Source organism: Thunnus albacares, chromosome 21, assembly GCF_914725855.1.
Source record: "Thunnus albacares chromosome 21, fThuAlb1.1, whole genome shotgun sequence".
In the NCBI taxonomy this organism is placed as follows: Eukaryota; Metazoa; Chordata; class Actinopteri; order Scombriformes; family Scombridae; genus Thunnus; species Thunnus albacares.
The window spans coordinates 27,771,897-27,794,727 of record NC_058126.1 but is presented as its reverse complement, the minus strand read 5'-3'; the positions used below and the strand labels follow the sequence as shown (position 1 = coordinate 27,794,727).

The window sequence follows — 22,831 nt, the reverse complement described above, 5'->3', positions numbered from 1 at the left end:
AATTGACCAACTTGTTGTGCTATATAACACAACCTCTTGACTTTGTGCTACATTGTAAATTTCTTTAAACTATTCTATCAATGTGCATTTAATATGTGATCCCAATCCAAGATCACAAATGTTGTTGCTGAGTGGCCTTGAAGCACTCATGACTCCCGAATTCTGTCTGAGAGTAACATCAGTAGTATTTTTGAGGCAAGAAGACACTGGGGTATGTTGCTAGGAGATAGTGGATATCCCTGTCGTTCATGGTTGGTGACGCCTCTCAGAAATCCTGCAAACCCCACACAGATAAAGCAGAGCATTGGCTACCGTTTGTCTCACACAGAGATAGGGAGAAAAGAGGGCATTTGAGAGATGAGCACATTTATTTCAAGTCAGACTTATGGATTTGTGAACACTGTGAGAGAATAGAACAGCTTTAATGAATAAAATGTTTTATTTTGTTTCATTTTCAAGGTAATATTCTGTGCATTTTGCCTGCATTGACCTAAATGAACTGTCATCCAAATGTATATGTACACCTGGCCTGCTGTGCGCACACTTACACAGGAGGGCCTGTCAACCAGTCTCCCTCCCACTGTACACAGACATGCGTCTGTTACAGATATTAGTGAGCTAGGCAAATGTAAAAATTGTGAGAAATAGGCAAATGTCTTTTTAATTTAAGGTTTGGTAGTTCTCCTAGAATAACTCAAGTCCAGTCACCACACACTATGCCACTGTGTATTAATATTATTATTAGCTTGTCACGTGGCCTAATATGTTCATCCTATGAACCACAAGGACCAAGAGATGGTGATGAGAGAGGGGATGAAGAGGATACACCAAATGATGGCAATGCTGTCTGAGACATACTGGTGGACAATTTTTTCACATAAACCAGACCAGACTTGTGAATCTAGGGCTCAGGCCATACTTGTGCCCGACAAAATACTTAATACCTGATAAATGAGTATATGACTTGATTGTTTTATTGCATTTTACTTTGTTTATTTGATTTGAGGGACACAGAGATGGTCAACAAAACAGGCCTAAATAAATAGAGAAGCAAGCTAAATAAACTAACAATAGATGTAGGTCTACATAAATAATGTACATAAATAATTATTTAAGTAGACCAAGGTAATGTAATTCATTGACAGAATCAATAATAAATGTTTGTTCACTGTGCTTTGCATTCTTCAACTACTGTGTTGTAGTAGTATGTGTTTTAAAATCAGATTATTCTTTTCCATTTCTGATTTGGAAATTTCAAGCTCTGTTTTTTTCTTCTGCAGCAGTAGCACTTCTCTCTGTAGCTCTGCCAGATCAGTTGAAACAGGTACAAATGCTCTTCTTTGGGTGGTAGGCTGGGGTCTTTCCTTGGGTCTTCATGCTGTTTTGCCTGATGATGGAATTGGTTCAATAAATTGGTAACTTGGTTATTGGCCTTTCCTTTAAATAAATACGGAAATTTAAAGACATATAGTAAAATATATAATGAACCAACAATTTTTTAAAAATGTAATTTATTCTCATTTTCATGGTAACAAACATATGGTATTGTAGTTTTTTTTTTATTTCACAAAGCCCTTTTAAAGTCATTTATTTAATAGTAGCATTTTTCCAATGACACCTTTATTTCATAATGTCACTATTCCTCTGAGTTGTTCCATTCCACTCCCCGCCTCATCATCTTTCAGCTTCTTAATCAGCAGCAACTTGCTAGATCCTGTTAGCAAGAGTAACCAAAGAGAAAGACATGCTGTTCACACAGTCTTTCCTTTGGGCAACATCTTTGGAATCAATGCTGCTGAGTAAATTCTGAATTAACCAGCTACCTGCTGCTCTTACAAGCTTCTTTATTGAAAAGTGACGTGTCCGGGGGAAAAATACTGATATGAAATGAAATGGATTAAAAAAACAACACATTTTGAAATCCATAACAAAAACAAAATGAACTCCTACAGCAACTCCATAGTAACTTTGTTACAATGAAAATAAGGATTTCCCTTTGTAGTAATTGTCAAAGTTCAAATTATAAAGGAGTTGTCACTTACATTTGAACATTTAGAGGGGAAATTGGGTGTAGCAGAAAATGTATATATAAATTCTGAATGAAGAGTGAAGATATCAAACCTGAGGGACTTGTTAAAGGCTGTTTTCCAGCAGTGGTGCCACCTGGCTGAGGGGGAAAAAGAGCTGTAGCTCTCCCTCTCATGAACCAAAGGCCAAACATCATGCAAAGATTGCTGATTTCAGTTTTCGTCCTGTAATGTTGGATATTTGAAAGCCACAAAGAAGGTGCAAATGTTACAGATGTGTCGATATGTGACAGAGGCTTTATTTGTTAAAGGAATAGTTTGGCATTTTTGGAAATACAGTTAGACTAACAAAAACAGCTCTGTAATTTTTTCGGGACATTTTTTTAGGACATCTTATAAACAGGTCACTAGATAAAAAGAAATCAGATTTAGCTTGCTTTAAGTGCTCACAGCTCAATGAAATATGTGACCTTTGAGGCGTCAAAGTCAGAAGGACTGGGAACCACTGCATTAAATCACTTTAACTTCACCTACTTGTTCAGAGAGATTTCAGCAGGGCTCACTGCATGAAGCTGGTGAAGTTCTGTCCCCTTTTTATTATTTTGTCATACTGTTTCAGTTCCTCGCCTATTCCTGCCTTCTATAAACCCTCCATAACAATTCATCATTCATTGCACTGATATTGAGTGAAGTGGCAATCCAATGATCCTTTGTTACCTTCGCAGCTCATTTTCAGGGACTCTCAATAAGTGGACGTTTGGAGGCCTAATGAAGCCAGCGAAGACGATGGTAGTTCGATTTTAGTGGCATCACCGTCACTGCCTCTATGTCCTCCTGATTCATGAGACAAATGACTGTTTCTTTATGAGCACAATCAATTAATGACTAAGATGTTTCTAACGTTAGCAGCTCACCTAAGCAATATTTATCAAAGTCTGAAGCCTGCTAAGCTTTTTTCTTCTGATTTGTTTTCTTCTAACCATTTAGTAACTGTCTTTATTTATTAAGGCATTAATTGCCTTTTTAAGTTGGTTGTTCTGGCATTGTGTAATCTGTTCAGTATGACGGAGCATCGGGATCCTCTCTCTCTCTCTCTCTCTCTCTCTCTCTCTCTCTCTCTCTTTCTCTCTCTCTCTTTCTCTTTGCTGTGCTCCTGCTGTGTCTCTGCGCTATTGATTCTTTGAGCCTCTAGGCTATATCAGGCATACGGTCTAACTGGTTCTGATCCGTATTAAGAGTCCAGCTGCCGTACAGCCACTTTAGTTCGGGACCTTTGGGTCAAAAAGGGGCCAGACCCCAAGTCTGGAATTAAGAACCTCTCGGAGATGCTGAATCCAGTGCTTGTGGAAATCACCAAAGGCTGAACTTTCAGAGAGACTTGAATAAGCAGCGCATCAGCAGAAAAAGTGTGGATAAGAGAGAGACGAGGACGCCAAGGGGAGGGGGGCTCCGCTTTAAAAAGTTAATTAACATAACCAACAAAGTGTAGCTCTGCTACATTTTTTTTTCTTTCAAGGGTTACCTCTCCAGTCAGCAAAATTTCACCCAAAAGCAGACAACAGGATCGTCCTGCGCTGACGCGCCTGGTCGGCAGGAAGCGGCTGGTAGCGGCGGGGGTCCTGGGGGTCGTTATGGTTCTGGTTCTGGTCATCCTCATCCCAGTTCTGGTCAACTCAGCGGGGACGGCGGCGCACTACGAGATGCTCGGTACCTGCAGGATGGTGTGCGACCCTTATGGCACTAAATCTCCCACCAGCACCGCCACGGCGGACACAGTCCGAGACAACAGCCTCGTCCAGTCTTTACCCACTTTTATCCAAGGTCCGAAGGGGGAACCGGGTCGCCCGGGTAAGGCGGGTCCAAGGGGACCTCCTGGTGAGCCAGGACAGCCCGGTCCGGCGGGGCCGCCTGGGGAGAAAGGTGAACAGGGCAGACCTGGTTTACCAGGACCGCCGGGACCCAGCGCAGCTGCCGGTGCAATTAGTGCGGCCACCTACAGCACCGTTCCCAAGATCGCTTTTTACGCAGGGCTGAAAAAGCAACACGAGGGCTATGAGGTGCTCAAGTTCGATGACGTGGTGACCAACCTGGGAAACCACTACGATCCGACCACCGGGAAGTTCACGTGCTCCATCCCCGGGATTTATTTCTTCACTTACCACGTCCTGATGCGCGGAGGGGACGGCACTAGCATGTGGGCTGATCTGTGCAAGAACAACCAGGTAACAAAAACTGTGCATGTAAGAGCATAACACTAACGACACAATCTAACAGCCCACCCAGCTGTCAACGGTTGGCTGTAGAGGACAGATACAGTGTTTGTTTTAAAACAAAACAAAACAAAAAAACGTTTAGCCTATTTTTGTTGTAGTTAGAGTACACTACATTTACTGTAGCATAAGCCTACACACCTCATCCTTCAGATACCATCTGATATAAACTGAACTACTGATTACAGTTAAAGTTCAGGCATGCAGCAGCAGCTCTCATTATTTATGCATTAATAAAACAAGCCAAGCATTCACAGCGCAGCAGTTCACATGTGTAAGCATGATCTAACACAAAAATAACGACAAAAGGGAATCTGTTACAGGGCATTGGTAGCTACCATGAAGGGGGAATGAGAAGAATGCAGGATGCAAATGCTGGTTATGGACTACATGTTGATGGGCTTAATGGGACAGAAGGTCAGAGGTCAGAATCTGAAGGGTAGATGGGTAGTTACTGTCCTCCTCACGGAGGCTGGATGGAAAAAAGTCTGAGCACTCTGAGCAATGGTCAGGAAAGCTGTCTAAAATGTAGACAATTCACTGTGAGTATAAAGATCCCCTGACATTTTCAATAGACCTGTTAACTGCATTCCACAGGACAACAATGTTGCAGCAGCCATGTGGGCTTGTGTACATCTGATATATGATCTTAATTTTATCTGTTTTTTCTGTAGGTAGGCTAATTTCATATTTTACTAAACCAGAACAAGAGTGGCAATTTTTCCGTGATCTCAATGTTTAAAATGTATATTTCTCCATATTTTTACACCCAATAATCATGATGGACAAATTATCCAGAATAGTAAATTATCAATGCATTATATTGATGCATAATGCCATGTTTTAGCTGATCTGAGTACTAAGATGTGTAACTAACTCATATACTTTTGGCTTGTTTAAAATGCAGAAGTGCATCAGAGTTGATATAATTACTGCATATTTGCAGCAAAATGAGTACATAAAAGAATACATACATAAATATACATTTCACTCTCTGGTTTACCAAGTTTCCTGTCTGGTAAAATTAAATAAAAGTGCATTTCAGCTCCATTCCAGTTTTGTTAACAAGTTCTGGGAATATTACCTGAATATCTGAACATAACATTTTTTCATGGTTATGTGAATTTAGTCAGGGAAAATGAATGACCAGTGTTTTTTAAATACCTCCACAGAATGTCTGGAAAAAGTTACTTGGTAGTTTCTAGATCATTCCTGCAACTGCAAATTGTTTGCTGTATGGTACAAGACAGTCAAATATAAAGGAGGACACTTGCTTTTGTAGTGCAAAGAGTAAAAATAAGTAAATTGAAAAATAAGTAAATGTACTTAATGTACTTACTGCTAAATAGAATTAGTAATAATAATAACAATAATAATCATAATAAAAACTGAGGATCTTCGGAGGCCCTTTGCTGCCTCCTGTCTCCTTGGCTGTGTGTTTGCTCCATAACAGTGTCCTGCTCTCTCTGTGGTGATCAGGCTTTCAGCAGCAGATCTAATCCGTGGGGTAAACCAGTGTTGCAGCATCGCTCCACCAAGCACATCCCTCCTGCCTGTCAGCCTGCTACTGTAATAGTGCTCCAGACCGCAGCGAACACAGCAAACATCTCTGGGATTAAACCAGCAGAACTGCACTCCATGACAAATCAGATGCTGAAAAACATGTTTCAATTAGGACTACTACTGCTGAGACTTTTAAATATGTTCAGAGGGAAAAAAGAACACATTTCTGTGTGAATAATCAACACAGTGAGACTACCCATATCCTTGATTTGTCATCCATATTAAAATCACTTGTAAAATTTGACCTCACTTTATTTCATTGAAATAAGTCATGCTCTACAATCTTTGCATCTTAAGAAGTAATTCTGTCTGTTATTTAGTTTTAAAAATCAAATTCAGATATCTTGTTTCAATTATTTTCTAAAATCTTCAACATTTACTTATCTGTAGTGCTGTAGCGATCATGATTGTGTCAAGATACAGACAGCTTTAAAAAACAAATCCTTCAAACACATTTACATTGAAAAAAAAGCAAGAAAATAAAAGAAAATAAAAAGCAAAGGCTGACCTTTTCCTACCATCACATTTAATAGCGAACCATGACTCCTCAATCTTTGCCTTCTGACCTCCCTTCCTTCATCAGGATAAAAATCAATCTACCAACCCAGCTTAAGTTACCTATGATAATTCCAGCTCAGAAACAAAAATAAGACGCTAACTTAGTCCAGCCGATGTAATGAGCAAACAGCACTGAGGGAGTGAGAGTTATCACCAAAACAAACAGCTAATTTCTTAGGCAAAATGCAAATCCTCCTTACAAATAATCACATCATCACACAGGCTGTGTGCACTTCAGAAGAATAAAGGTGCATGACAGCCACCCCTCTACCACACAAAACCAACAAAATTTAATAAGCCTACACATCTCTCTCTCTTGCTCCTCTCTCTCTCACTCACACACACACACACACACACACACACACACACACACCACAGCGTGCACACAGTCAACATTAGCAACATGTGCATATGACATATGACTGTTTTTCCAAATAAACCATAGCATACACAACGGTGGCAGCAGTGGCCAGAATAATATCAGTTGGCACAGCGGCTGTTATTAGATTTTTAAAAATGTACCCTTTGATGATTGCATTAACGAAAGTTACTTGAAAATGAAATCCAGGAGTTGAAAAAAGCCTTGGTTTTAAGCACCAAATTAGCTCTGGTGAAGGTCTTCCTTTGCCGATTAACTCCAACTTTTCATTAAAAGTTAATCTTGAAAAACGCATGGATAATCCTCACTAGCCATGGTGTTACACTCGGCTTGTCTGTTTTTTTCTCGCTAACTTGTGATTCACAGCGCACAGTGGGTGGAACTAAACTGAATAGGCACGAGAAGGGTTTATTTCTTCAGAAACGTTTTGTTTAGATGATGATTGTGAAATTGTGAATTGATAAAATAAAATTAGAACTGGTGACTTTTTAAATATTCTTTATTGAATATAATAGGCCCAGACGGTTTCCCTTGTGGTGCGCATGCACCACATAGCCAATGTGGATTCACATAGCGAAGCACAGGATCTGATACGCAATAAACGATAAACATGGAATTTTGAGGGGCAGGTGTCTTTCCTGTTTGGTGTGTGACAAGTATGAGCCTGGACAAGATGCAAACCCATGTGGGTACTGTGGCTTTCCACCTGGAGCACATCTCCGTACTACTGATGAGTCAGCGGCACCGTCTACATCCACTTCTTCTGGCAACAATGCATTTGCTCAGGTAACAATACGCAGGCTGCCTAACTAGCTAGTCCAGTTGCTAATGTTTTTAGCCAGCTAGTTTCATCTGAAAGCTCCAAATGTCTTGCTTGGGCCATAGCCTATTGTTCAGGAGAGTATTCTGAACAGTAGTCACACCATGCTGTAAATGTATATTCATGTTTCATATTTCATATAAACTAATAGTACAAGAAAGTAACTTTAAATGGACCTGGATGTGTTGTGTCAGTCTTATGCTGCCACCCACTGCCCCTACAGATATAAAACCTTCAGTTACAAACAAGGGCAAGTTGCAGCACATAACACAGTGAGTCAAAAATACAGAAAACAATGAAAATTCTGATGAATCTAATATCACAGAACAAGAGAACAATAAAGTGACTACACACGAAGTATACAGCTCTGATGTTTTCTACTGTTTAAATTACAGCCATCAGTCAGACAGACTGCTGACAAGCTGATAATACTTGTGTACTTAAAATATATCGTAGCTACACAAATAGCATGCAGTAGCTCGCTACAGTGGAACACAACTTGTATATTAAATGTATACACTGCAGTACAATACAGATATGTCCTATTTTAGATATGAAACTTTAAATATGCATTTACTACATATTTTCAGCAATGTGGCCCACCCCTGAATGGTGGGATATCAATAACAATTTATGTCCCAAGCAAAACATTGTCTGTTCTGATTGTAAATGCTTTAAAATCCTGCATGAAAGGCACTATATAAAATAATGTATATTATTATTAGATACAATGTCATATTTGACATGCCAGGAAATAAAGATGGGGAAATGACATGTACCTTGATTATAGCTGGTTCCTATAATTCACCATCTCATACTGTTGTTGTCCATTTGCTTTCACAGCTGTCAGAAGAAAGACCAAGCAAAGACCAAGTTCTCAAATGCCATTCTCCCAAGTTTCTACAAAGCCTTTTACCCTGCATGCCTTGATGACAAACAATTTCAATCACACTTCCTCCAAGAAAGAAACAGAGAATTCCTCAGCAAGGAGGTGACTGACAGATGTCAAAAGATCCTCTCATTTGTGCAGGGGGATAATCCAGCCAGTGCTGGAAGATTCCTGCAGGAAGAGTTCCACATCAAAAGTGAGCATGACAAAGTCACCTGTACCATCAACCCAATGCTGCTGAAGGAGAGAAAGAGCATTGCAGACCATGACAGTAGCCTGTTCAAACCTGATGGACTACACCTACATTCTGGTCATTCCTTGATGCATGACTTTAAAAACAGCTTAAAAAGATAGACAAATTGGTGAACACTGTTAAAACCACTCATCAGAGATTGGGTATGGTCCTACAATGGCTGAAGCACTTTTTCCCTGAAGAGATGTCAAAAAAAGGAGTACGCATGAAGAAACAACGACGTCATAAAACAAAAAGGAATAAAGCGAAATGTCTCAACACAAATACAGAACAAATCCCCCAGTAGCCCAGTAACTGCTGCAGTGATCAAATCTAATATGATTGCAGTGCTGACATATAAGCAGGGTCGTTATATTTAAAGCATGTTGCAAGATTCTAACACTGATGAGAAGGGAAAACACAAGATTCTTGTTGGTCTCAATGACTCTACTAAGAAAGGGTTGCAGGAAGCCCACCAGAAGTGGCACGGGTCCTGCAAGGGAGACTGTGAGTCAATCCATTGTCTCTTTGAACAAAAAACTGCCTCCTTCTTTCAAAGGCTTGGTGGTCAGATCAGGATATGCGCCATATCAAACAGGACTGCCACAGCTAGGGCTGAGCTGGACATGCAGACCCTAGAGGACTGTACATCAACAATGGATCTGGATGTCTTGCTAAAGAGGGTCTGCTTTGAAGAAAGTGTTGAGCTTTTGGTCAGAGCAAAACTAGATGCCTGGTCTTTCTAACATAAATGGAAAGTGGGACTATGCATAAAAAATGACATGTAAATTGCATCTCTAACATAACCCCTTTCCTATTGAAATATTTTACAAACATCACTTACACACTCTGTAAAAAAACTTTCCAGGGGTTATTGTTATGTTTGTTATTATGTTTTGTTTCATATTGCAGCAGCATCTAAAAAGATCAAACACATCAGTACCTGCATAGTGTTCAGTATTCTGCAATATTGTCAGATCAGTCTGAGTACTCAAGTCTTTTGTTGTATTGGATAGGATTATAGTTCAAAAGTTCATACTAGAGCTGCAACGATTAGTGGGTCACAGAAAATTAATCACCAACAATTTAGATAATTGATTAATCACTTTGATTCATCTTTCAAGAAGAAAGTGTCCAGATTCTCTGGTTCCAGCTTCTTTAATGTGAATATTTTCTGGTTTCTTTAGTCCTCTGTGACAGTAAACGGAATCATTTTGGGTTGTGGACAAAACAAGAAATTTGTGGATGTTATCTTGGGCTTTGGGAAACACTGATCTACATTTTTCACCTTTTTCTGATATCAGTGTTTCCCTTATATTCATTCAGCAGTGGCGCATCGCTGCAATCATTAATATCAACGGACTACTAATGATTTTCACTCGAACACTGTGCCAGAACAATAACACCCTATGTTATTGTGAATTTTTTAAGTCATCCTCCCTCTCTTTGTTCTTCAAAGGACATCTACGTGAAAGGTACAAGAGTGGCGTAGCTCCATTGAGGAATAAGGCAGTGCGTGTGTGTATGTGTATGTGTGTGTAAATGTGCGTGTGAGTGAGCGGCAGAAATGTGACGTTAACGTGAGCGGCGCAGAGGAAAAGTTTAGCAGTAAGTTGTCAATCTGGCAGTAAATGTAGAATACAGGCTGTGTGTCAGTTAATAAATGCTCCAGATCCTCAAGACAAAGAAAATACTCATCTATTGAAAGGGATTAGCCCCAAAATTAGCAACAATGCGTTAACTAGGCTCACTTAAGGTGGACTGACTTTTAAGGTGGACCAGCAATTCTCATTTTAGTGTCAATCTCAGGCGCTCTTTAACAAAGAACGGAGAAATGTCTGATGAGTCTCTGTCTTGAGTTTTTCATATGCCCCCAAATATGACTACCCCCCCCCCCCATCATTCCTATACAAATGTTGTTTAAATAATTTGCTTGTAGTAATCAAGTAGTCTGCTTACAGTGTTCATTTTCAGTCTTTTCATATGTGAAAAAATATGGGAAAATTTTTTAAACTAAGGTAATTCTATTTTCTTTTTAGCTTACTCCCATAGTACAGGTATGATGTGTATTTAGTGGCTGTGACACCATTATCAGGCGTTGTGGCGCACCTCCGCAAGCGTTGTGGCACAGTGTTACGGGTTGCCTCCGAATCCTAAACGCACAACGCTTTGGGCTGGGAGGCTGCATGCACGTTGAAATCATGACGGGAAAAAGAAAAGGAAAAAGTCATTTTGTCTCTGTGAAAAATATAGTCTTCTTGAAGGTTATGACAAACTGCCAAAAACAAGCCAACGAGATGCAGCAGCAAAACAACAAGCGTTTATACCATGGCTGTTCTGTATTTTGAAACAGTCAATAAAATTCAGTGAATAGCAAAGCTGTCCATTTCATTACTTTATATTCATGTAATAAATATACAAATGTCAATTAGATGGTAATCTGCCTGAGAAATTTAAAAAAAGAAAAAAAATCGGTTATAATCATCATCTGCTTATAGTGATCAATTTGACCCGGACAGGCGTGATCACTATAGCGGTTTCCACTGTATATGCAAAATTTACTTATGTAAATTACTATATAAATTACTCATTATATTACGTAATAAAGAGATTCTGATTATAATTTCGTTTGTTACTTGTTGCATAAATCCTGTGCTTGAAGTAAGTATCCAGATGATTAAAAATCTGCTTTACTCATTGTTACACATGTAAACATACAATAGAGTATGTGTACTATTTTAAAATATTGAATTAGACATTTTCACAATATTACCCCGATCCATCCACCCCGATATTAACATCAGTTGTAACTCAGCCCTGTATTTTACAGTTAGAAAAAATTAAAAGAAAAACATGCTCAGCCATTTGGCTCAAAAACCTTTCAGATACTGCAGTCTGCAGTGGTTCTCAGAATTGGCCAACTCATGAGCCACATTAACAAATATTTTTGAAAGCCACAATACAAGAGCGCCCCATTCCTCTATGCTATGCTAAGCTATGAAAATGGTCGGGAGTGAGGAAGTGTTGTTTAAAACGGTACAGAAAAGCCTGAAGTAATGTAGTAAGCTACAGAGCTTGATCACTACAAATTCCATAATTGCAGCTTTAAATAGATAGCTTTAGATCTAGATAGATTTGGGCTGAAGAGCCCACCAGAATACAAAGTCAAGATTCACCACTTTTTGCCTTTTCAGGCCTAAACGCACTGGAAGCGTCTGACGTGCACGTTTCAAAGTACAGGTATTGTTTTTAATGGCTGAACACGCACTAAAAGTGTTATGAGGTGCATCAAACTGTCTTGATGCACCAACTCTGACCTTGTTTCGATTTTGGAGTGTCAAATGAGGACCCAGTGACCAACACTGTTTTCTCTGCAGCCGAAAAAGAGAGATAGCGGAAGCCAGCTAAGCACCAGCGAGCGAGAGAGAGAGGGAGAGAGACAGCGTGGCTTGAGCTCGTGGTTCAGTAAGGAGAGCGAGCGGTAGTGAGAACAAAACCGTTGAATTAGAGAAATAAAACGTTATATTCTGATTATTTCACGGTAGTTACGTTTTAAAGCACAAATCAACCATCAAGCACAACCATCAAACAGTCAACAGATGATTTACTGTGGACACAGACGTTCTTAGTTTCAGTTTCATGTTCCTCCTCTGCATTTCTCCTTTTCATTCATTCATGACATCCAACTAATTGATTTATTTATTTATTGAATGGGACAATGTGCAGTTTGAAACATTAAAGATGCACTGCACCAGAGTTAGCCTCAAGCTAATTTGCATCTGTAGTCCCCGACAAAAAACAGATAACAGCACAACAACAAACAATAAAAAGCAACCCCACCCCCCCAAACAAAAAAACAAACAAACAAACAAAAAAACAAACAAACAAAAAAACACACAGAACATACCATACAAAATACAAAGCTACACACAGCACATCACATACACCCACAATGTCAATTAGAAACAATGTAAACTAAACTCAGCTGTGTGACCATTGAGTCACACAGCTGAGTTTAGATTGGTCTTTAGTACATGTTTCAGTCTGGTCTTGAATGTATTGATAGAACTACAGAGAAAGCTGACTGAGTGTGATGAAATGGTATGGTACAATCGTTTATAGAGGATATTTTGGAGGATCTAATAGAACTTACTGAGTGTGTGTGCACAAAGTCACATAGTGGAAATTCTATAAACTAGGCACAAATTTGAGAATAATCTCAAATTCTCAAAACTCATTAATAATGTTATCCCATTTGTTGGGATAACATTATTTTTATCCCAACATACCCACATTATTAACCACACGTTCACATGTGATGTTGTCTCTCACATAAAAAAGCACCCCTTCAACCATGTATCTGTCAGACAGAGAAAGTCCAGATTTGAGTCAGACACAAGATGAGTTAGCAGATTTCTCTTTGCAGTAATGCTTCTGATGTTGAAATGTCCACCGAATTGCCCCTTTGGTTTCAGCTTCAGGTCCCATAAGACTTTTGCATGATTGACAGTTTGGAAGGTTTTGAATAACCTCTGCCTCATCACTGCAGGGTTTCGACACACAGTGGAGTCAGCAGCAGGTTTTGTGAGAGAGACACTGGATGCAAGCGGTTAATATAAAGAACAAAATGAAAAACCTGTGTTGGTTCTGTGGTGTTGGAATTTCAAATCTGATGCCTACAGTGTGCCATAGGAGCACACTGAGAATTGATGCACGTCAATTATCACTTTCAGTGCGTTTGAGCCTCCCAAATCCCGAGACATCTTCCTGACCACCTTCATCCTCACTACTTTCACTGTTAACTTCTATAAGAACTTCACTTTCAGAGTCAGCTTCTGACCTGATCTGATCTGGAGTATCCATGGCATCAATAAAGCTGGTGCAAACAACCCTACCTGTATGGGCCTCCACTATTGCCAACTTGGCTTTTTTCTTGCCAGGTTTAGCTCATGCTCGGACAAGTTCTTGTCCAGCTCTGCCATTTTAGTTAACATTCTTTATTGAGATCACTATTGTTTTAGTGACTTTCCTATGCTGCTGTTTTAAATCAACTGTTTTTACCATTCAATGTCAGTGTCAATATAAAATCATATGTGACTGCATACTCACCTTTGCAACTCCCCTTCAAGTCCTCCAACCTTAAAATGTTTTTCAATGAAGGTGTTGATCTTCTGTAAGTAATTATGGCCAGGGACTGATGATCTCTGTGTCTTGGTAGTTCTCATGTACTGCCGTAGGTAGTCCTAATTACAGAAGAACTGATAATCTGCAAAAACACACTGCCATTAATAGGACATGTAATCTAGGTCTGGGTGATATGGCCAAAATATCATATGATATTTTTTTGTTAGTTTTGATGATATAATGGTATTTGACAGCATATAGTTTTCAAGTACAAATTACAGTGTGCTATGACATATTTTATGTTATTATGTTGTAATACAATTGTCATGGTTCCATTTCAATAAAAAATACTTTTTCAGTATAATAAAGATCCATAACTGTATGGATCCATGACGTATACCTTCATATACCGTATACCTCTCAGCCTTAATGTGACTTTTAACAAATCACATGTTTCAGTATGTTCCAAAAAATAATGGCAATGGTGTGAGCATGTTGCTGTGTTTAAACATTTGCATCAGACTAATCGGAGCAAAATACCTTGCTTCTTCACAGTTAATGCTCTGATGTAACCAGACAGTGCAGGTGACTTGTCAATGCATTGTTGGATTTCTTCTGCCACAGGCCATGCATTCCTGTCCATCATCTTGTGAGAATGTTCTTCAAGGCTTGACTGGGACATTGTTTCCCTATCAATGTCTGACAAACCATGGGTTTCAGAAAAAAATCTTCCACCGGATTGCCCCTCCATCACAGATACAGTGTTTCCCCTAGGCTGACTGCTTTGGAGAGCCGTTCTCTGTTAAAGAGCGCGTGAGATTGACACTAAAATGAGAATTGCTGGTCCACCTTAAAAGTCAGCCCACCTTAAGTGAGCCTGGTCAAGTTAACGCGTTGTTGCTAACTTCGGGGCTAATTAACTGACACACAGCCTGTATTCTACATTTACTGCCAGATTGACAACTTACTGCTAAACTTTTCCTCTGCGCCGCTCACGTTAACGTCACATTTCTGCCGCTCACCCACACGCACATTTACACACACATACACACACGCACTGCCTTATTCCTCAACGGAGCTACGCCACTCTTGTACCTTTCACGTAGATGTCCTTTGAAGAATGAAGAGAGGGAGGATGACTTAAAAAATCCACAATAACGTAGTGTGTTATTGTTCTGGCACAGTGTGCGAGTGAAAATCATTAGTAGCCCGTTGATATTAATGATCGTCCGAAATTTTAGCAGCAGCGCTCATAATTTTGCAGCGGTGGTGTGCTGCTGCTGAATGAATATAGGGGAAACACTGAGATAGCATCACCCACAAGGTCAAAAGAGTTAAACATTATTTTGGCGTTTCATCATCATAGTTCGTCCTTACCTAATGATCAATTCTATTATTGTAGCTTTATGACTTAAGAGTTCATGGTATCTATCTTATTAGGCGTTGATTACAAATCAGTCCATGAAACACAGCTCAGGTCTTTTTGCTGATGAAACACTGCTTTGAACTTGATGCAGTTTTTGACTGGCATGCTCTGTGGTATGATAAATAGCCTCAGAGGACAGTCCTATGCAGCAATCCCATCCAGGATCCCGGTGGCCTGAGGTGGCTCCTCTTAAGCCCCTCAGCACCAACCCGGTGCACCTGGAACCTCCTCTCAACCTCAGCAGGGAGAAAAGGATGCCATCTGGACGGTTAGGGTCTCCAGAAGATCCATATGGCCTGGACTGTTTCCTTCAATGTTGAGATGGATGTACAGATGGTCTTGCTTGTCCAGGTGGTCGGGATCACAGCTGGTGTTTATCCTCTCCATCTTTTCCTCGATGTTAATCTGATGTTTACATTTGAAAACCTGGACCAGCCTGGTAGCAGAGTCGGCAGGGGGGTGAGCCAACCACCTCCCCATCCTGATGAGTGACCCACAGTCGTATGCCATCACTGTCCAATAATGTCCAATATTATTCACAAAGAGTTAACAGAAGTGCACAAATTTAGTGAAACTGACAGAGAGACGACGGGATAGGTCCGCACCGTCTTGAGTCCAGGGTGCATAGAGAGGTTCCGGCATGCTTGGGTTACATTACCCGCAAGGATCCTTTACCAGCAAGAATCCTTTTTTCTTCTTGTATAAATAAAAAAAAAAATATATAATAACTCTTCTGTTAGCTTCTTTAGTGCTGTATCTCCTTTGGAATATTGGTAACAGCAGGTAGCAGTTAGCAGTTGACAGTTAGCTAGTTGTTTTGATTTGAAAAATATATCCAAAGATGATATTTTCTCTTCTGTTCTTGCTGATCAATGCTACAATGAGTTAACTGGACTCATATCATATCTTCAGTCATATATGTAAGCGTTAGGGGTGTTTTGATGTGCATTTTGTATTTAATAAGCTCCAGTGTGGTCTTTGTGTTCACAAAATCATCAGCAATGTGTTTGCATGTGTGACATATAGGGTATTTATGTGTATTTGCCCACTCAATTGTAACATTATTTTATGTATATGAAATCAATTTTGTATCTTTACAGATACCCCCCATTCAATTTAATGCGTTAGTGATTTCAGTACAAGCACGAGAGCAAATGTGGGTATATAACGGTGGGTTTGTGCTGCGTTCTTCAGTTGGCAGTTACACATAAAGCCCAAACACACTGAAAGCATCTGACACACGCGTTTTGAAGTACACTTATGCTGTGTCTCAAATTGCATACTTCTGTACTTTCACTTAACATTTTGAGTGCATTCACACTGAGAAGTATGGAAAATGCAGTGCACTGTGAGTACCCGGATGGTGCACTCAAAACGGTCAAAAAGTTGAGTGTGGAACTATGGACACTTCTCGCCCTCAGTGGTCGCCATCTTGGCTATGTTGCAGAAGGGGAGGGACCACTTTTCAAACTGGAAATGGCGGCCAGGTACGTTGTAACTATGGTGAACATCGTCACATTATACAAATGTAAGTTATACATGTGTTTTTAGCACTAAGCACCACTATACTGTTGTCGGATGTAAGCCATCAGTATGTTTTTTGGGTTAATTTAGCAGTTTGTAATAATGATTTGGTAGCGTGAATGATAACGCGAATATTAACGCTAGCTAATGCTAATTTGCGATCGTCATTTCCGGTAAGTGCACAACATGTGTTTGATTTGAGACAACACTACCCTCTCAAAATTTGCGCACTACGCCAGTAAGTACATAGTGTACAGTGTACTACATGAAAGTGTACTAACAGTAGTATGTGATTTGAGACACAGTGTTATTGTTTTCAATGGCCGAACACGCACCAAAAGCGTTATGAGGTGCATCAAACTGTCTTGACGCCCCGACTCCAACCTTGTTTCGATTTTGGAACGTCTGCTTCTCTGCAGTCAAAAAAGAAAGAGATGGCACAAGCCAGCTGAGCATGGGACAGCAAGAAAGAGAGAGAGACAGCACAGCAGTGGTCGAGCAAGGAGAGCAAGCGGTAGTGAGAAAAAAGCCTCTGCATGAGAGAAAAAAAGTTAGATTCTGGTTATTTCATGGCAGTTACGTTTTTCAGCACAAATAAATAGCCAGATGATTTACTGTTACTGTTTCTTAGTTTCAGTTTTGTTTTCCTCCTCTGCATTTCTCCTTTTCATCCATTCATTCATTACATCCAACTAATACAGTGGTTAATGCAAAGAACAAAATGACAAATCTGTGTTGGTTCTGTGGTGTTGGCATTTCAAATCTGATGTTTGCAGTGTATAATGAGCATCAATTGATGTGCATCAAATGAGGCGCGTCGATTGTCTCTTTTAGTGCGTTTGGGCCTATAGAGTAAAGCAACTGAAGACCAGCAAAATCACTGTTTGTTTTCATTTAATCTTTCAGGTGGGTAAATTAAGCAATGTTACACGAGAGGGTGTACTTTACGGTCATTGTCGCGCCAACAATAAGGTAAAGCACACCCTCGAGTGTAATATTGCGATTATAAAGCATTTAAAGATATAAACAAAAGTTATTCATATTGTGAGGCAGTTTGCTCTACAAATAAACTTTTTGCTTGTGTTATCTCCGTTTCCTTGGAAATACATGGGGTAAGACTAATACCAGTAAAACAATCACTCACATCAGTAGAATCCAATGTAATAAAACCTAGTTTACTACTCAAGCAAGTAGGTCAACCTTTAGTAACGACCTAGCAACAGAGACAATTTCTAGTCCCTGCTGACTCAGCCAGTCAATCAGATTACTTGGTCGGAACTACGTGTTGTATAATGTCACCTAAGCACCTTCAGATTTTATCAGTCTACCCTTAAAAGATCATTTGTTTATATAGTTTGTATTGTGCTTCATTATATTGTTTGAGGGAACTGTAAGGTAACGAGTGGTTGCAACCATCACTAATGCTAACGTAGCTCCTCAGGGATTGAAACTGTTATTTCTCTAATTTTGACAATCTAACATGTTGTCAATCTGTGACAACACATTAGCTAAGGTTGTAAGAACTATAACTGTTGGTAACTGTTGTTGATTTTTTCTAATATGTTGAATTGTAATTTTATGGGTTATTGTTTGTCGGATGATTGAGCTAAGCTAACTAACATATGCTAACGTCAGCTGTCACTTGTTGGCATAGCAACGGTAAACATTCACGTATGGGCTAATGTAATGTAAATAGAGTGGAGAATCAAGCTTTATTGTAAATAAAGCTAAGATACATTGTATGTAGCACAGAATGTGTGATTTTAGTAGTTAATAAACTTATAGAAGAAAGATTAATTTGTAATACCATTTAATGTATTGTAATCTTTGGGTTCATATATTGTTTTCTATAAAATATATTAGTCATGAGAATTGTAGATCAATGAATGAGTTTTAATACCTTTTGATATATTAGAATTAGTCATTTCTAATACTTTATTATAAGCCTATTTTATTTTTATTGGAATTCTAATAGTATATTGATTTTAAATGGATTTGTTTCAAGAATGTATCATTATTTTTGGGATACTGTGATTTTTATACAATACTGTGATTGTTGCCAATAAATGTCATGTGTGCCTGTTGAAAGATGTGGGACTCCCATCGGTAGGCTGATTCATAAACTCACCCTATGACTGCACCAGGATAACCTGGAAACAGCCAGAGGGAAACTAACAGCTAGTAAGTAGAGAGCAGAGACCATCATTTGTGACACATTTAGGTTGTTTTGGCTCTGGCACATTTGATTGGAAATGAAACAATGACACGAAATGAAAGTGCTGACTTGGTAGTTTTATTGTGTTCACATCCATACTGGGTGAACAGTGAAGCAACTGTAGCCCCCCTTTTTGGGTAGTCTGCCAATTTTAGGACAATGCAGGAGGAGGATGATCCTAAATATACAACAAATGCATCCAGGGAGTTTATTATGACCCAGCAGTAGGAAGTCTTGACTGGCATTGTCATTCATCTGACCTCAGTCCAGCTGAGCAGGTATGTCACTCGCCGAAAATCAGACCAAAGGCCAGTTTGCAGCCTAGGTCTGGCATAGAATTACAAGGGGAGATATAAGTGTCCTCTGGGATCACAGACTTTGTTTTCAGTCACAGACAATGACTGAAAACAGTTTGACATTTATATTTTAATAGGCTTTTAACAATGGCAGAATGGGGCACAATACACAAGTAAAATTAAATTTATTTCATGAATTGTTGCATTGTTTTACTGACAGAATTAAACCATGTCGTGTACACCAACACTGATGAATACAAATCCAACAAAACAATATCACAATGATTTATGATGCAGAATCCATTTTATGGGACCAATATGAGCTACTGTACATGTTTCATTCATACACTGTACAAACATTAACCATATAATTAAAAAAGTAAATTAAAAGAGTGCTTAAATCAAAAACTAAATCAATATACTCTTACACATTACAGCATTCAAAAAATGTATATACACTCAGGAATCAAAGTGTCTTGGATTTCTTTACTTCTAGTTTCCAATTGTTTGTACTGATATCATATATCTTGTCATTCTTTGATAAGACATCTGGCATTAAACTGTGGAGCCTCTCTGGATTGCTGCATTCTTTCTTACAGAAGAAATAGGCCAGGCTTTGTATGTAATCACTGATTAATAAAAATTCTGAACTCATTCATCATTAATTTTTCAAAAACTGTAAAGACCCAGCACCACATGTGTCTTAGTCCTTTGCACTGAAAAGAAAACTAGGTTTCACTGTCAAAGCCAGTCATGGTAAGTACAGTTAGCAGTGGTGGACAAAGTACACAACTCCATTACATGAATTCAAAGTATAGATACACCTTGTCAAATATTACTCCAATACAAGTAAAATTTTGACTTGAGTTAAAATACTGGAGTACTTTTAAAAATACTTAAGTATTCAAAAGTACATTTTCTTTTTAATTTCAACACATTGTTGTACTGTTGCCACAATGCATTTACAGAACTGAATGACTCTGAAACAACCTACTGAATGTACCGATTTGCTTGTAAAACTCGTAGGATGAAAAGAATAAAAAGCTTGTAGAATATGCTACAAAGCCTATAGAAACACAATTAAATCGACAAAAGGACAGCCATTTTCGTTTTCATTTTATGTGTGTGTGTGTGTGTGTGTGTGTGTGTGTGTGTGTGTGTGTGTGTGCTGCACATGTGTGCTTTAGGCAGTGGAAATAAGAAAAGAAAAAAGAAAATAAAAGAAAATAAAAAATAAATAAAACAACCTACCTACTTTTAAATCCCAGTTGCACACCTCTAGCATTATAACTGCTCAACAGCAACACTGCTTTAAGTGAGACAAAACACAAAAAAAACACAAATCACAAATACAAATCTTTCTTCATTTCAAAAATATGAAACATGGTATTCAGATATGGCCATGGGTGCTATGGTGAGGAATTGTCATCTTTATCTGCCATAGCCGTCATTACCACCACCAAGTTCAAACTGAACTGTTCAAAAAGCACTTTGAACTTGACTGACAGCGTAAGAGTAGTTTACTGTGATTGGTTTTTCTACTGTGATGAACACAGCATATGGCCTATCCCATTTTAGAAAAGAAGAGAAAATTAACTGACTTCAAAGCTATGCTTTAAAGAAAGGAGTAACAGGAACCTTCATAGAAATGTAGTCGAGTCAAAAGTACAATATTTGTCTTTCAAATGTAGTTGAGTAAAAGTCATAAGTTTCCAAAAAATTAATACTCAAGTAAAGCACAGATACTCGAAAAATGTACCTAAGTACATTACTCATGTAAATGTACTTGGTTACTGTCCACCCCTGACAGAGACTCAAAAAGCAGACAATCTGAAACCCCAGCAAAAGCATCTGAGATGAGCGACACTCCATCCATAACTGTCTTCCTTGGTGTCTCACAAGCTCTCTACTCTAGTCCTCTGGAAACTCTAATAAAAGAAAATGTTTTGTTAAGTTTAAACAGATGTCCAACTAAATTAAGTAAATTCAGTGTGAGTCTGTTTACTTAACTTTTACTTCACATGCTTCCATGCCCCTTAAAGTGTGAGTGCTGGTACATCTTGCCAGCCTGCAACAGGTGAACAAGGTGAAGGAAGCAAGTGTGGTGGTGTGAGCGAGTAAACCTGGAAAACATTAAGACAAAACTCCCTGAAAAACCTCCCAAAATATTGTCTGTCTACTCCAGCAGAGCTACATATGTAATGCCAAGTTGTGCACCAGCAAAGGTTTGATAAGGGAACTGTAATACGACTACTAAAATTGTTCAAGAAAGACTATGTTGACAGTGACGCATATTTGTTAGTTCTGTTGTAATTTCTGTAGTTTCAGCCATTGGCTTTGAAATGACACCATGACTATGAGGTTCATCTTTCCTCTTAACTTGATGGTGTTTACATTCACAGATGAAAAGTGTGGGAATGGTAGCTTTAGTCTTTACTTGTAACTAAAGTTTTCTAACTTTACCGAACCAAAGATCATTTGACCGATTAAAACAAACATATATCTGAAATTTGGAATCAAACTGTTTTTGGACATTGACTGTCTGAAGCCTGTGATCCCAGAGGACACTTATATCTCCTTGGTCTGATTTTCGGCAAGTGACACACCTGCTCAACTGGACAGAGGTCAGGTGAATGAGAACATCCCACTGCTGGGTAATAAAAAACTCTATGGCTGCATTTGCTGTATATTTAGGATTGTCCTCCTCCTGCTTTGTCCTAAAATTGGCAGACTACCTAAGAAAGGGGGGCACAGTTGCTTCACTGTTCACCCAGTATGGATGTGAACACAATAAAACTACCAAGTCAGCTCTTTCATTTTGTGTCATTGTTTCATTTCCAATTAAATGTGCCAGAGCCAAAACAACCTAAATGTGTCACAAATGATGGTCTCTACTCTCTATTTACCAGCTCCTAGTTTCCTCTGGTTGTTTCCAGGTTATCCTGGTGCAGTCATAGGGTGAGTTTATGAATCAGCCTACCAGTGGAGGTCCCACACCTGTCACAAATGGCATTTATTATATTATTCATAACATTTCTTTACTTTGCAGTCTACAGTACAAATACATTTCTGGTAATACACACATTTTTGAACACAAAGACCACACTAGAGTTTAATAAATCCAAAATGCACATCAAAATGCTAATGCTTACATATATGACTGAAGAGGGTCCAGTTAACTCACTTCTACCATACATGTAGACATTTGACACAGATAGATGAGCAAATATCAAAATGAGGTGAAAAATAGCTGATGATAATAAACAAGTAATGTCAGCATACAACAGTAGTTTGTTAGCCAAAACAGCTAGCATTACTAGCAATGGTAATCTTCTGAAGCTAACAGTTAGCTACTCTGGTGGGCAGGTAAACAATTTAAACAGTGTTTGGTTGGAGAGGTGAACTTGATAAAGTCATGCACACAACAATGGATAAATAAATAAATAATAAATAAATAAATGAGTCAATAAATTAATATGCCATTAAATGCACCTGTCATTCAATGTGT

The 22,831-nt window shown here is 38.9% G+C and overlaps 1 protein-coding gene across 1 annotated transcript; it reads left to right on the top strand.

Moving 5' to 3' along the window:
- The first annotated feature begins 1,559 nt into the window (after positions 1-1,559).
- On the top strand, positions 1,560-6,104 carry c1ql3a (complement component 1, q subcomponent-like 3a). The gene is made up of 2 exons (XM_044340286.1): positions 1,560-4,249; positions 5,777-6,104. The coding sequence occupies exons 1-2, from the start codon at positions 3,659-3,661 to the stop codon at positions 6,032-6,034; spliced, it is 849 nt and encodes a 282-aa protein (XP_044196221.1). The 5' UTR covers positions 1,560-3,658; the 3' UTR covers positions 6,035-6,104.
- The last annotated feature ends 16,727 nt before the right edge of the window (positions 6,105-22,831 follow it).

Bases quoted from the DNA above. Each gene is read 5' to 3' on its own strand.
- c1ql3a (XM_044340286.1), top strand. From the start codon at position 3,659: ATGGTTCTGGTTCTGGTCATCCTCATCCCAGTTCTGGTCAACTCAGCG. The intron at 4,250-5,776 runs GTAACAAAAACT...TGTGGTGATCAG, and splicing joins ATCTGTGCAAGAACAACCAG to GCTTTCAGCAGCAGATCTAA.